Source organism: Elephantulus edwardii, unplaced genomic scaffold (genome assembly GCF_000299155.1).
Source record: "Elephantulus edwardii isolate Elephantulus edwardi_28Jun2011 unplaced genomic scaffold, EleEdw1.0 scaffold00132, whole genome shotgun sequence".
Classification (NCBI taxonomy): Eukaryota; Metazoa; Chordata; class Mammalia; order Macroscelidea; family Macroscelididae; genus Elephantulus; species Elephantulus edwardii.
In genome coordinates this window covers 266,102-279,948 of record NW_006399882.1, presented here as the reverse complement: position 1 = coordinate 279,948, position 13,847 = coordinate 266,102, and the positions used below count along the sequence as shown (strand labels likewise).

At 47.3% G+C, this 13,847-nt stretch overlaps 1 protein-coding gene across 2 annotated transcripts in view; it reads right to left on the bottom strand.

Annotated features, from left to right (window-relative positions):
• PTPRG (protein tyrosine phosphatase, receptor type, G) overlaps positions 1-13,773 on the bottom strand; it is a 924,714-nt gene extending 910,941 nt beyond the window's left edge. The window contains exon 1 of one of the 2 annotated variants that reach the window (XM_006893832.1): positions 12,973-13,773. In XM_006893832.1, the coding sequence (XP_006893894.1) occupies positions 12,973-13,057 (85 nt within the window). In that variant the 5' untranslated portion in view covers positions 13,058-13,773. The remainder of the gene's footprint in view (positions 1-12,972) is intronic. The other variant, XM_006893833.1, reaches the window with a different exon arrangement.
• Between the last annotated feature and the right edge of the window lie 74 nt (positions 13,774-13,847).

Genomic DNA, 13,847 nt, shown 5'->3' with positions numbered 1-13,847 from the left:
TTTCTTGAACAAATCAACAGCAGTTTAGATCAGACGTCAAAACGTTCATGTGAAACATCCAAATAAAAGGTCATCTGCTGAGACCAAAACGAGCTCAGTCAGGATAGCTTAGCTTCCAGCTCCCCGGGTCACAAAACAAAACCACATGTCAGCCAAAGAAACGTGTGTGTATATACAACACACAGACACACTTATATACACTCAGCACCGCGAACACAATGCCTGAACAAAGGAAGGGGGATAAAATATCAATCCCTCAGGTAGAAATCACCTACACACCATGGCAAACACCCCAGGGAGCAGCTGAATGTTGTAAATAACCACTGCGGGCCAGGTGTGTGCCCAACCTCCAGGGGCAGCCACTACCTAACTCCAGTTTACTGTTATTACCGAGAAAACAGATCCTAAGGTGCTATATCTTCCAATTTTCCAAGAGTAATCCAGACCTTAGGAAGAAGCTATCTAGCAAGGTCAAAACTTGTCTAAAGCTTGTCTTTTCGGTTCCTGCTGTGTCTTCAGCACAGAGAAAAGTACCTGATACACTGTTTTGAATCAACACCAGTAGCTGTGGAGTCTAATCACTATGTGTCTGCATAAAACAGCTCTATAGGATGTCCAATGGGGAATTTTCAGGTGTTAGCCAGTCCTTTTCCTGGACCTCCAAGTGAACATCCAACCTTCTTACTTAACACCAGCTGACCAGCCAAGGATGTCAAAATAATTTTTACCCCAAGGGTCTCTGATAAATCACAAGTACTCAGAAATCTCTTGATGGCATACTCTAGTTCTGTAGTTGTTGTTGTTAGGTGCCATCAAATCAACTATGACCCATAACTCTATGAACTACAGACCTGAACCTCTCCTGTGCCCTCATCACGTTCTCTGACATGATCAAGCCCGTTGTGACGGTCACTGTGTCAATTCACCTCGTTCAGGGTCTTCCCCTCTCTCCCTCTCTCTCTCATTCTGATCCTCCACTTTTCCAGCATGATGTCTTTTTCCAAGGATGAGTCTCCTCTTGAAAACATGTCCAAAGGACATCAGACAAAGTTTCACTCTCCTCCAAGGAGTACCCTGGCTGTATTTCCTCCAAGACAGGCTTATTTGTTCTTTTAGCAATCCACAGAATATTCATTATTCTCCAATACCATAACTAAAAGGTGTCTAGTGTTTGGTCATCCTTATTCCCTGTCCAACTTTCAGATGAATTAGCAAGTAACTGAAAAGATCACAGCTCTAATCAGACACACCTTAGTCTTTAAATGGATATCCTTGCTCATTAACACTCCGGAGAGCTTCTTGACAGCAGATTTTGCCCAAGCCAGCATCTTCTGATTTCTTGACTGCTGTTACCCTGCAGGTTGATTGTGTAGCCAAGTAAAAGGAAATCTTGGACAACTCCAACAATTTCCCATCTATCATGGTGTTGACTATTGATCTAGTCATGAGGGTTTTGTTTTCAATTCTTTTTTTCTCTTTTAAACATATTAAAGTAACACAGAGCTGGCCACATGTCCCCTGCAGCACACCAGGTACTCAAAGGACTGTGTTTTATTCATTTTTAAGAAAGAAACAAACTCCAGAACTGGTTTGGTCTTCTGTCTTTAGACTAGGACTCCCACCACCACGAACCCAAACATCAATGACATTAATTCAAAACTCAAACTCATTGCCTTCAAGTCAGAACCAGCTCATAGCTGACCCTCCAGCACGTTTTCAGAAGCTGTATATCACAAAGCAGGAGACTGCCCAGCTTTTCCCCAGGAGCAGCTGGGTTGATTTGAACTACCTGCCTTTGGGTTGGCAGCCCAATTTCTTATCCAGTAAGCCAACAGAGCTTTAAAGGTCAATTCCGGGCACAAATAAATCTCTAGTTTTTACCTGGATTCCAGGAGAAATGTGTAAAAACAAAAAATAGCTTGCAGGCATTCCATTAACCAAGATCCACTCACCATCTTGCTTGCTACTCCCTCAGGACCATTCTGTGGAAAGGGGAGAGAGATAAGCAAAGGGTTCTGAGACAGAGCCTCAGGAAGCAAACTCTCTGAGGAGAACGTTAACAGTAAATGCATCTCGAAAAGCACATCACTAATTTGCACCAGGCATTTGACTTGCAGATTATGAAAAGGCCATAGACTCCCCAAATGCCCTGTCAGGAACCAACAATCTCTTGAATTAGTAAGGAGGAGGAAAACAGCCCCAAAGAAATTGACAAAATTTTGATCAAGATTCCACAGTTGATGTCTCCCCAGCATGCATTCTAAACTACAGAGGATATTTCCAGTGCCCAGACCATTTGCTATGTATAACTCCCCAAAACTTTTTCTTGAAGCTAAGTAAATCAGAGTCCACACATAAATGATATATGAGATAATAATATCATATTATTATAGTATTATTACATATTATTATATTTAAGGCCCCAAGCAAAATTTCTTAAGTTGCAAAGCAAATCAATTTAGATTACTTTGTAGAGTTATAAAAAAAACAACCCAAAAGAAATTCAACTACCTATCATCACCACCAAACTCAAGACTATATTCACAGTTATTATCAGCTTACTCAGAAGCAAAAGTAATTTGTTGAAAGGTCATCTCTTCAACGCAACCAAATAAAATCCTATACTAATTGCATTACTTCCTCATTTAATTGTAGCAAATACACAAAGACATCTTTATTTCCACACAGTGTTTATGGTACTTGTTTATATGGGGAAAAGCACTGTTGCTGATATACCATCACTTTGGAACCAATTCACAGCTGACCCTTCCGGCGGGTTTTCAGAGGCCACAAATCACACAGGAGACTGTCCATCTTTCTCCCACAGAAGAACCAGAGGATTCGAACCCATGTGCTTCTGAGTTGGCAGCACAACTTTTAACGACTAAGTCTTTAACTGTGCCAACCGGGGGAGGGAAAAAAAACAACAAAAAAACCCCACCAGAGTTTCTATACAGTCTTCAAACAGTAACGGATCTGAAAGTCAAAATCCTAGCTATGAGAAGCACATTAAAGGCACCCCTGCTTATTCCCCAGCTGATCTTGGATTTCACCCAAACCTATGGATAACTGGATAACCAAGGTTCTTAATTATAGGGAGAAATAAAAGTATGTAAGATATTTTGTAGAGAACCTGGACCACAGTAAAACTGTGCTGAGGCTGCGCGACTATAACCACTGTTCCCATTTTAGAGATTAAAAACTCAAGGCTCGTTTGCCCAAAAGATTACTGCTACAATGGACCAAGAACTTCAGTCTGTGCCCCCAAAGTTCTGATGGGTTCCAGAGCAAAAAAGGGATGGGGGGGATCTTCAAGGGTCCCCAAACCACTGAAACTCACTTCCACAAGATGAGGGCTCACTTGCCATTTTCCTTCATGCCTTCATCAGCCTCCACGCTCCAGGAATGAAAACACCTCAGGAAAGTGCAGCGGGGGAAGGGGGGCGGTCAGAGAGTGAAGGAATGGTAAAATAATTTCCTCATAACCACCGTTTTGAAAAGGACTCATTTGACAATTCCTGACCAACTTCAGTTTTAAAAAGACAATGACATTTCCTCACAAATCTAGACTACACTTTTTGTGGCAAATGTTTTTGTAAAAGGAATCCTGGAAGCATAGACGGTTATGTGTTGGGCTGCTAACAGAAAAGTTAGTGGTTCGAATCCACCACTCCTTGGGAACAAGAGGGGTAGTCACTTCTCACAAAGATTTGTGGGCTTTGGAAATTTGATGGGCTGTCACTATGAGTCAAAACCAACTCGCTGGCTAATTTGTCTCCTATTGAAATGATTCCAAAGTCACTCGTTTGTCTGCTTTAAGTACATGGAGAATGTGGCGGGGAGAATGAGAACTCTAAAGACTTCTCTGATGCCTAAAAGTGATTTGAATTCCTCAAAAGTATACCCACTCATATCAATCAACACCCTGTTTCCTTCTCGTTAGAAAAATAGTATCACAAACCCCAAAATAAAACCACTTGTCCTATTTTCTTACATGGACGTGTTACATATTCCATGAACTGTACTTTCACTTCTTCTTTTAAGTTGCTAGATTTCAGCGGCCAACTGTGTCACTTTGTTACACCCAAAAATAGTTAAGCACAGTAGCTTAAAATCGCATTTTGTTGTTAGCCAGAAAATCATCATGCTGCTTTTAGTTTGCAATAAAACTCATTAAGAGGACAGGAGAAAAAAAAATTAAAAATAAAAAAAGAGGGCAGGAGCTGTGCATGGTGCCTGGGCCTTGCCTCACACGCTCTCTAGGTCTGGATCCATAAAGACATGAAGGTAAGGACAGAGACGTGTTCAAATGTCCTGCCAGTGGCAAAGCAAAACAAGCTCTCAAATACTATCATTTCTCACCATTTAAAAAAAAATTCATTGTTCAGCAGAAACTGACTCACAGCTGACCTCCTATTGGGTTTCCAAGGCTGTAAAATCCCACAGGAAATTCCTCACCTTTTTCCTGATGGTGGTGGTTGGTACATGCCATCTAGTCAGAACCAACGCATAGCTGACCCTACAAGAGAGGGAGTAAGAGAACAGGGAGGCCATTGCCCAAATTGCCCATCTTTCTCCAGAGGAGACGGAGAGAATTCAAACTGGAGAGCTTGGATTAGCAGCTCATCTCCCTAGAGACTAGGCCGTCAAATTACCATCTCCAGCAGCAACAGTAACATACAGGCCTTATTCCTCTCAGTTACCACAAAGCCCAAAAGGCCAAAGAAGTACCTCAAGGACCAGGGCTAAGCAAATCTTTCTACACAGGAAATCTGAAGACTCGCATACACAGACAGGAAACATTTCTCCCCATTTTAAACTGAGAAAGCAGAGATTTTCTTTGTTGGGTGGGAAAGAGGTGCCTCTGACCTCATGGAATTTTTTTCATTAAATCTCAAAGCACAACTAGGCTAATTTTATATGAGACATCTACACGCCAGTTCTTACTCCCCACCATCTCCAATAGCACGGTCAACTATAAAAACCATCATTCATGTTTACAGAATTTTTTTAAAAACTTTTATTTTGTTTTTATGTATAGCTGTCCTTTTCGGGCTTCTTTTTTTCTTCTCATATTCTCCTACTCAAATGTCTTTAAAATGTGTAACAGTAAAGGGAGCTCTAGTGGCCTAGTGATAAGGAATTGTGCTGCAATCCCTAAAATATGTAAGTAATAGTTAGTTCATCAAGCTAATTACCATAAATATTCCTGAATCCTCTACATGTATACTCATTCTGTTTACAGGTATCCACATACAAGCCTCATACAAAGTCCCCCAGGAGTGAGGGTGCCATCACTACACATTTCACAGAGGTCTAGAGGTACAGAGAAGTAACTTGTCCAAGACTGCCCAGCTAATAAATAACAGAAGCTGTCTCATGCCAGAGGCTATCTTACTTACTTTGTTACATAACCTGTTCATTAACTATGCAGCTTAGAATGACAATTCAAAGCATTAACAAGTCCAAGGCTATTGAAAGGGAGCCCTGGTGGCTTAGTGGATAAGGAGCTGTGCTGCCAACCCAAAGGCAAGCAGTTCAAATCCACCAGTTGTTCTGCAGGAGACAGATGAACACTCTCCCTCCACCATATAATTTATAAAAATCTATTGGAGGGTCAGCTATGAGTTGGTTCCAACTTATCCTCAACTAACAAGAGGACAGAAATATTGCTACATGCTTGCAAAAATAGTACAGTGATTCTCACCCAAAAAAAATTTTCCTTATGTGAAAGTTGGTCCCATTCTAGTTCAAGTGTAACAGTAACACCATCAAGTTAAATGAGGAGGGCTTTGAAAAGGAAAAAGTGAGTACAATTGTCATCTGTTTAACAAACTGTTAACCCTCCACTTAACCCAAAAATCCTTCCTTCAAATATTTTGTTCTCAGTAGTCATGATACTCAAGTGTGGTGGTGGTGGTGTTATGTGCCATCGAGTCACCTGCGACTCATAATGACCCTGTGTACAACAGCCCTAAACCCTGCTCTATGCTCAGGTGTCTCTGACACACCTACTCCCATTACCCCAGTCACTAAGCCAATCCATCTCATCAAGGATCTTCCTCTCTTGCTCTGTCCCTCCACCCTCCAAAGCATAATAGCCCTCTCTAAAGACAGGTCCCACCTTATAATATGGCCAAAGTGTGTCAGAGGGAGCTTCAGAATCCCTGCCTCCAAGGAGCAGCCTAGCCTCACTCTCTCCAAGACAGACCTATTTGTTCCTTTAGCAGTCCAAGAATAAAAAGTGCCTGTATGAAAAAAACCCTTTTCCATCAAGTGGAATGTGACTCGCAGCAACTCTTCCAGGCAAAGCAGAACTGCCCCAGGGGTTTCCCAAGGCTGGAAATCTGTACCCAGACAGACATCTTGCTCCTGAAGAACTTCTGATGGATTTGAACAACTGACCTTTCACTTCCCAGCACTGTAACCACAGCTTATCATGCCTGTACTTTTTTAAAAACCCAAACAAAGTATCACCTGTCCTTCGCTGCTACTCTCATCAACCCCCCATCTGATTTCTAAGGTGGACCCTCCCCACAACAGAACCGCTGGGAGGTTTGAAAGCAGATGGTTCCCTGCACACAGCCTCCTACACTGCCAGGACTACTCTGTGTCTATATGAATCTGACAACTCAGCTCATGTAATTTACGTAATTTTCCATTAAAATACCAAATATGCTGCTGTCAGTAATACGAGGTTAAATGGACCCTCCAACTGCCAGCGTCCTAACAGGACAATCACACAAAGCACTCTAGCTACTTAAACAGATCTTGCACAGCCATCAATTAAATACCTCATAATCCTCTCAGAGTAACCACCAGTTTAATCTGTTACACATTTCAACCGCCTACAGATTTTCTTCAAGCAAAAATCACCTATATACTGTATCAATTAAAAAGAAAAAAAAATCACCACATCAAACCACACCTTAACAATTCTGTGGTGCTAGAAGAGACCTGGGGACTGGATCTCCACGAAGTTGCAGATCCAACCCTAAAAGGCCAAGCCTCTCTGGCGAAATCACCAGGCGCTCCTCTGGAGAAAGATGCACCATCTCCTCCCAAGCATTTACAGCTCACTGGACTCAGTTACACATCAGTTCTGTCTGACAGCAAGGAAGCGTGTTCTTAAAAATCCAAGAGGAAAGGGAACTGTGGAGGTGGGGGGGAAACGCAGCTTTCCCCCCCCCTTCAGCGACTGGTTGTTATTACATCATCACAGAAATACTAATTCTTTAAAAATCAAAACAGAGTTAATAATGGATCTCTTTAGAGACAAGAATGTGGTGTGTTAAGTGCACGAATCTTGCCATAGTGCTGGCTTGGGCTCAATTCTTTGCAAGTATGAAGGTTATGCCCATTTCTTAGGAAGGAAAACCAAGGTCTGCAATTACTTGAACATTTGGCAAATATTTACAGAGTGTCTAACATACGCCTGGGTCCCCAGATGGCATCATCAGTTTGCATTCACCAGTAACATACAGGTTGGTGGTTCGAGCCTACGCAGTAACAGAGTGTAAGAATGGCCTAGCTAACTGCAGCTAGGGAGCTCTGGTGGCCTAGTGGCAAGAAGCTGAGCTGAAATCCTGAAGGTGCACAGTTCAAATCCACCACAGGAAAAGGATGGGCAATCCCCTCCCCTTAGATTAACTGCCTGTGAAAACCCGCTGGAGGGTGAGTTATTGGTCGGTTCTGTACAGTACACAATAACTGCTCAAGAGTATACCAAGAAAATCCAACTACAAATTTCTACTCTGTTATTAACACTGGGGTCACAGCAAGTCTGAATCAACTCGGTGGCACCAGATTTAATTTTGGGGTCTTTTGTTTTAATATGCACCTATAAGACCAAATTCTGGGCCAGCCTGGACAGCTGCAGCCAAATTCTATAAGCAGCACTCCCCACTCCCTGCCTACTGGGGGCAGGCTTTTCTCAGAACATTTCTCACTTCCCTGAGCTGCTCACAGTACTCACCAGTAAACTCCCGATTCATCCAGATCACGCTCAGGTGAGAGCTGCACCAGGGAGTTGGGGACTTACTCAGCACCTTTACAATCATCTACCTCTCTACACACATCCAACCAGAAATGCCTATCTGTGATTGGCCACCTGTTATCTCATAGTGCATAACCTGTAAGAAGAGTTTCCTGGCCAAGGGAGGTGGCCACCCAAGTTCTCTCGAGGCAACTTCCAATATGCTGGACTTCTCAAAAAAGCTCTAGGTTATGAAATGTGACCCCATGGAACACGTGCCACAGGATTCCAGTGTTAATTTTTTTAAAAAATCTTTTCATTGAGCAAGCACATCATATTATAATCTTCATGTGGTACAAAAATGACATTTCATTATCCTACATGCAAAAAGTAAGATGCTGAATGGGAATCTAGATTAAACAAAACATATTTTCACTGCAGAAGAGATCAAGACGCCAACACCCCACTAGCAATGCTTTATCTGCTTTATTCACATAAGTAAGTGCCCAGAAGGTCCTTTTGGTTTAGAAGTTTTTTGGGGAAAAGGAGGGAGAGAGCAGGTTTTTAAGAGCAGTTGCTCTAAACATTTTAAAAGCTTTTATATGACTGGCAAGAACATTCATTTCATCAGTGCAACAGAAAAACTGATTACACCACTCTGTTGACTTATTTTTCAAAATAAGGAGGTGAAACTGAAAGGGGTTGGGTTGGGTTTGACTTGAATCAATAGCATTCCCTGCCTAGCTTCATGGAAACAACACAATCTTTTCTTCAGTGAAAAGAGGTCCGTAATAGAGGAGATGAACGAAGCTGCACTATTGTAGTATATACCCTTTCCCATGTTAACCAAGCTAGTCCCCTAACACTTCCGATTCTGGAAACTGCTACTTCTCCTCTTTCCAAGGATCCTTTTACACATTTCTGTGCATATTTGTGTGTGTGTGTGTGTGTGTGTAACCGCTCAACTTCAAAATGAGCCCTGGTATCACAATGGTTAAGAAAACCTGGTTGCTAGCGTAAAGGCTGGGAGTTCAACCCCACCAGCAGCTCCACAGGTGAAAGGTGAGGTAGTCTGTTCCCATAAAGATCCTTTTTTTTTTCTTTGTTGTGTCCCGTCTAGTCAGATCCAACTGGCACAGAAGGAGAATGCCCATCCTTCTCCAACACAGCGTCTGATAGATTCGAACTGTGTATTCAGGGTTGCAGTGTAGCTTCTTGCCTCTTGGCCATGAGAGCTCCCTTTGGTCTCAAAGATTTTCAGTCTTGAAAACCCTGCAGAGCAGTTCTCCTCTGTCCTATAGGAGTGTTATGCTGTTACTGTTGTTTGGTATCATATTACCAAGTCAGAACTGACATGTAGTTGACCATTCATCAGGTTCCAGGTTCCGGGAGGAAGTAAATCGCCCAAGATGAGACTGCCCATCTTTCTCTCAAGGAGCAACTGGTGGATTCAAACCATGTGCTTTGGGGGGGGGGGTGTTCACAGTGTAATTCCTTAGCACGAGGCACCATGACTTGAAATCAAATCGCCCAGATAGCAATAGATTGGGTTCTAACTTCCAAATCTCTGTACTATGGACACTATAGAAAGAATGCATTTATTATTCTATAACTGTGTCCAGTTCAGAAACTAAATATTTTTAAACAAAACATTTGAGGGAAGGGGGGAACCCATAAACTGGCTGATTTCTCAACCCAACTCGACAGGAACACTGGAACAACTTCCTAGCATGAGGAAGGACACAGAGAAGGAGCCCACTCAGATCTACACCGGGCATCAATCACAGACGTCCGGTTCTGACACAGCCCATATATACAGCTCAGCTTATCCATCCCAAACATGTCTCCAACACCAGCCTCGTGGATGTAATCATCGTACAGAACACAGCAGAATCGAAAAGGTTTCCCTCTGAGGGTCAAAGAAAGAAGAAATCAAAGTTTCTGCTGAACAGCTAGAGAATATAAAATAAACAAAATATTAACCCCGTGGAGTCACATACGTTACATTTTATTTGAGACACATTCTCAATGGTAGAGATAAATAGCACATATCCAGATGAATTACGCTGGGGTTTGCTCTAAGGTGTAGGAGATGATGAGGGAGAGACAAAGGTTGGTCTGATAACTGTTGGTGCTGATAAGGCGTCGGCATACACTTTTTATTTTCTATTCATTTCTCTACTTTAATTCTACATAATAGAATATGAGAAGATGTAAGAGACTAGATAACACTGTGTCTGGTAGCATTTCGGTTTTGCACTTGGAAGACATTACTGAGACACTAACTAACCCTGTCTGGGAATCCCACACACATGCCAGATGATTACGTACTGCTGAAAGACTAAAAGCCACTGTTTCAGATCCGATCAGGACAGATCGATGGCTGGGCTGGGTTTCCGAAAACGTCCCCCATCACAGCCATCCTGCAGGCTGGAGAGAAGCTGAAAACTCAAATACAACTGAAGTTGGTGAGTCACAAAACAACTACGGAATGGGATTTTGAGTAAGACCTCAAGAGGAGGACCCTAATCCCAAACCTAAACCATTTTTATCCCGGTTATCAAACAGATAAACATTTACAAGGCTGTGGGGAGGCAGAAGAGGGGGTTCCAAAGCGACTCATGGCCATGGCGATGGCCCTAGCAGGTGGAAGGTCCCGGCCCGGGGGTACAGACGGGGACCTGGCCGTCTCTGGAGGCCTGGACCCGCCACGCACGGGCGCCCTCACTCCATTTCCATGGTGGCCCCGCGGAGAGGAGGTGGCCGGTCTGCCGAACGCAGGTGGCAGTGGCCGAGTGTGGCTCGGGGGCGCCCCCTGAGGTCCAGCGGCGTCACGGCACCCTCGGAAACCTGGCACCTCCAGAAGGCTCTGGCGCGTTTACTTCGCCGGGCTGGCGAGGCTGCTGCATCCTGTGGGGCTGCACCCTGTGCAGCTGCATGTGGCCAAACCCAAGCCCTCCTGCCCGCACATCACAGGTTCACCCCTTCCCTTGGCCAACGCTGCCCTCCCCCGACTCTGCTTCCAGAGTGGCGAAAGAGCTATTTATTTACCTCACTGACTGAGAAAGGAAAGAAAAGGTGGAAAGGGGAAAAAAAAATAGGCAAAGCCCTACCAAGTAGCGACCCATTTTGGATTTCGAGGTTGCTCTGACACCAGCAAAGAGGAAATAACGGCTGGCCCGCTGACTGGGACCCCCAGGCGCAGGAAAAGACAAGATAACCATGGAAATCTCCTATTTCACAAGGCTGCCCTGCACTGCCTCCCACTGCTCCCCATCAGATCTAGGTCCTTGGAGAGCTGGACCCCTGGGCACCTGCCCCCTCCCCCCATCCGACCAATCCACAGGAAGGGGAACAGCCTAGAAGAGGTAGATGTTCAATACAAATACTTGGAAGATGTTCTTTAGTTGGTTCTCAGAGGAAATGGCCCAACCGCCCTTGTCCCCCTGGGGGCAGGTCCCTGGTGGACACAGGACCTCCTTTCGGCCTCTTGCTTGGGATTCGGAGCTATATGGCAGGAGATCCGCACGGGGTACAGAAGGATGTGCAGAGGGTGCACAGCAAAGAGGGTGTTTAAGAAAAGCGGTGCTTTGAGGGATCCCCTTCTCTCTACCCCTTGGAACCACCGGAGCCCGCAAAGGTCTGCACGCAGTGAGTCCCCGAGGGCAGCCCCAGTACCCTGCTCTGGGGCACACGAAGGGGCTGGGGGACTCGCTGCACCAAAATCCGGTGGCAGAGAGGCTGCTGTAACTAGGAAGAATGCAAACACTGGGGACATACTCTTTTTTTTCTCTCTCTCCTTGGCTCAGATACCCACCACTCAGGACGCAGGTAGATGAGAGAGCAGAAAACGGGGGTGGGAGGGATCTGTCCTTAAGGAGTAAGAGCTGAAAGCCTCTCCAGGCTAGGACAGAAGACTCAGCCTCCATACCCAAGAAGGGAACTTGATTGTATGGACCAAGCTCGAGGCTGTAGCCCCCGAGCCTCCAACAGGGGAAGGGGAGGTGGCCGGTCCCTGCCTTCCGGAAGGCAGATGAGGGAGTCTGCCCGCGCAGGGCTGGAAGCCGAGGGTCGCCCGGCTGCACAACGCTACGTGCAGTGATTTACTCCCATCATCCATGCCCAACGTTATTCTTCTCTCAGCCTAGCTAGAAACGAGCGGGTCTGGGTCCGCCACGCGCGAACAGCCTGCAAAAGGGCAAAGATGAAGGTAGACAGGGCGCGCGAGAGACGGGAAAAATCCGCCCTGGCGCGAGCAACATCCCCGCCGCCGACCCGCCCCCCGCACCCCGACCCGGGCCACTGCACCCGGCTGAGTTTCCCAGAGAACCAGCAGCTTCCCAACCTCAGGCTCCCAGCCTGCTCGCTGTGCCCAGGCCCCCGCGCCCCAGGAGGCTGCTTAAGCCCTCTACGGGGGAGCGCGCCCGGCCCCCCGAGACCGGAACGCAGGCTGCTCCCCACGTCCCTAACCCCTCCACGGCCACCTCGTTTCCATCCTCTAAACACCAGCCTCACCAAGGAGTCAGGAAACAGCAAAGCGAGCCCCCCACCCGACCTCTCCCAAACCCCCGCCCAAGAGAAGGGGTGCACCCCGACATCCCCCCTAAAAGCTACAAAACCATCCACCCCGCGGCCCCAGCCCTCCCAAACGCCCCGCAGCGCCGATCTCCCAATCCGTGGCAGATCAGCAGAGCGAGTCCCTTTTCTCTCAGCTCCAGCCCCCCCCCCCCCAGTTCGTCCAAACCCGAGAAAGCAGACGCCTCACAACCCCCGAACCGTCCCCGGCCGGCCCTTGTGTCCACTCTCTCCCCAGTCGCCCGCCTCCCTCAAACGCCGCCGGGAGCCGAAGGGTTCCTCGTCCCTTCCAGCGGCGCTGGTCACCCTCCACCCTCCACTCCCGGGTCCCCGGGACCGGCGCCCAAGCTCTGCGCCCGGCGACAACTCCGCATCCCCAGCGCGTCGGCTGGGGCTGCGTCCCCTCCGCGGCCAGCACTCACCCGGGAAGCATACAACATAATGGAGCACAGAACTGGTGATTTTCAGGAACAAAATCCACCAACACGGTTCCAGTAACCTCCGCATGTCCGAAAACGCACATCGAAAAGAGGAAGGCAGGGGGATAAACTTGTTGAATAAGTTCTAGATTCCTACGTGAGCCTAGGCGAAGCCCGGGCGCTTCCCCGGCTGGTCCGCTCCACTGGCCCCCCGCGCTGGGCAGCCCGAGTCCCCCAGACAACCAGGAAGCTGCCAAGCGCCCCCCGGAAAATCTCAAAAAAGTAACCAGGAAAGCGGAGCCACGCTGGGGACGATCCTCCGGGGCGCAGAAGGGCTGCTCGCCGTTCAGAAAGCAGCGAGAAGACCAGGCAGGGCGGGCGGGCGGCGGGCGGCGGCGATGCCCCGCGTTCGGGGCGGGCAGGGGCTGCAGGCGGCGGCGAGCAGCCGAGGATCCCCAACTTGAGTCGGCAGCGCAGCGGCGCCCGAGGAGCGGCTGGCGGCGGGGCTGCGCGCGGCACGGCGTCTCCCGGCTTCAGGCAGGCAGCTCCTTCCAGGGCCCGGGGAAGGAAGGAGGCATGTTTGCGATCGGGGAAGGGGAGGGAAGCGGCGGTGGAAGCGAGGAGCCCCCAAAAATAGAAGCGGCCGGAGGAAACGGAGGCAAACACAAAGGATCTCAGAGGGGCGCAGGGGCGAGGGCGCCTTCAGTCCATGCTCCTGAAAGTTGTGGCTCGGGCGCAGGCTGGGGAGGATCGGGGAGCGCGGGGCTGGAAACTGGCCATGCCTCCATACAGGAAGTAACATGTGAGCATGGATCCTGGCACAGACTTTAAAGCCGGCGAGCGAACGAGCGAGCAGGGGGCGAGCGGCGGCGGCGGGG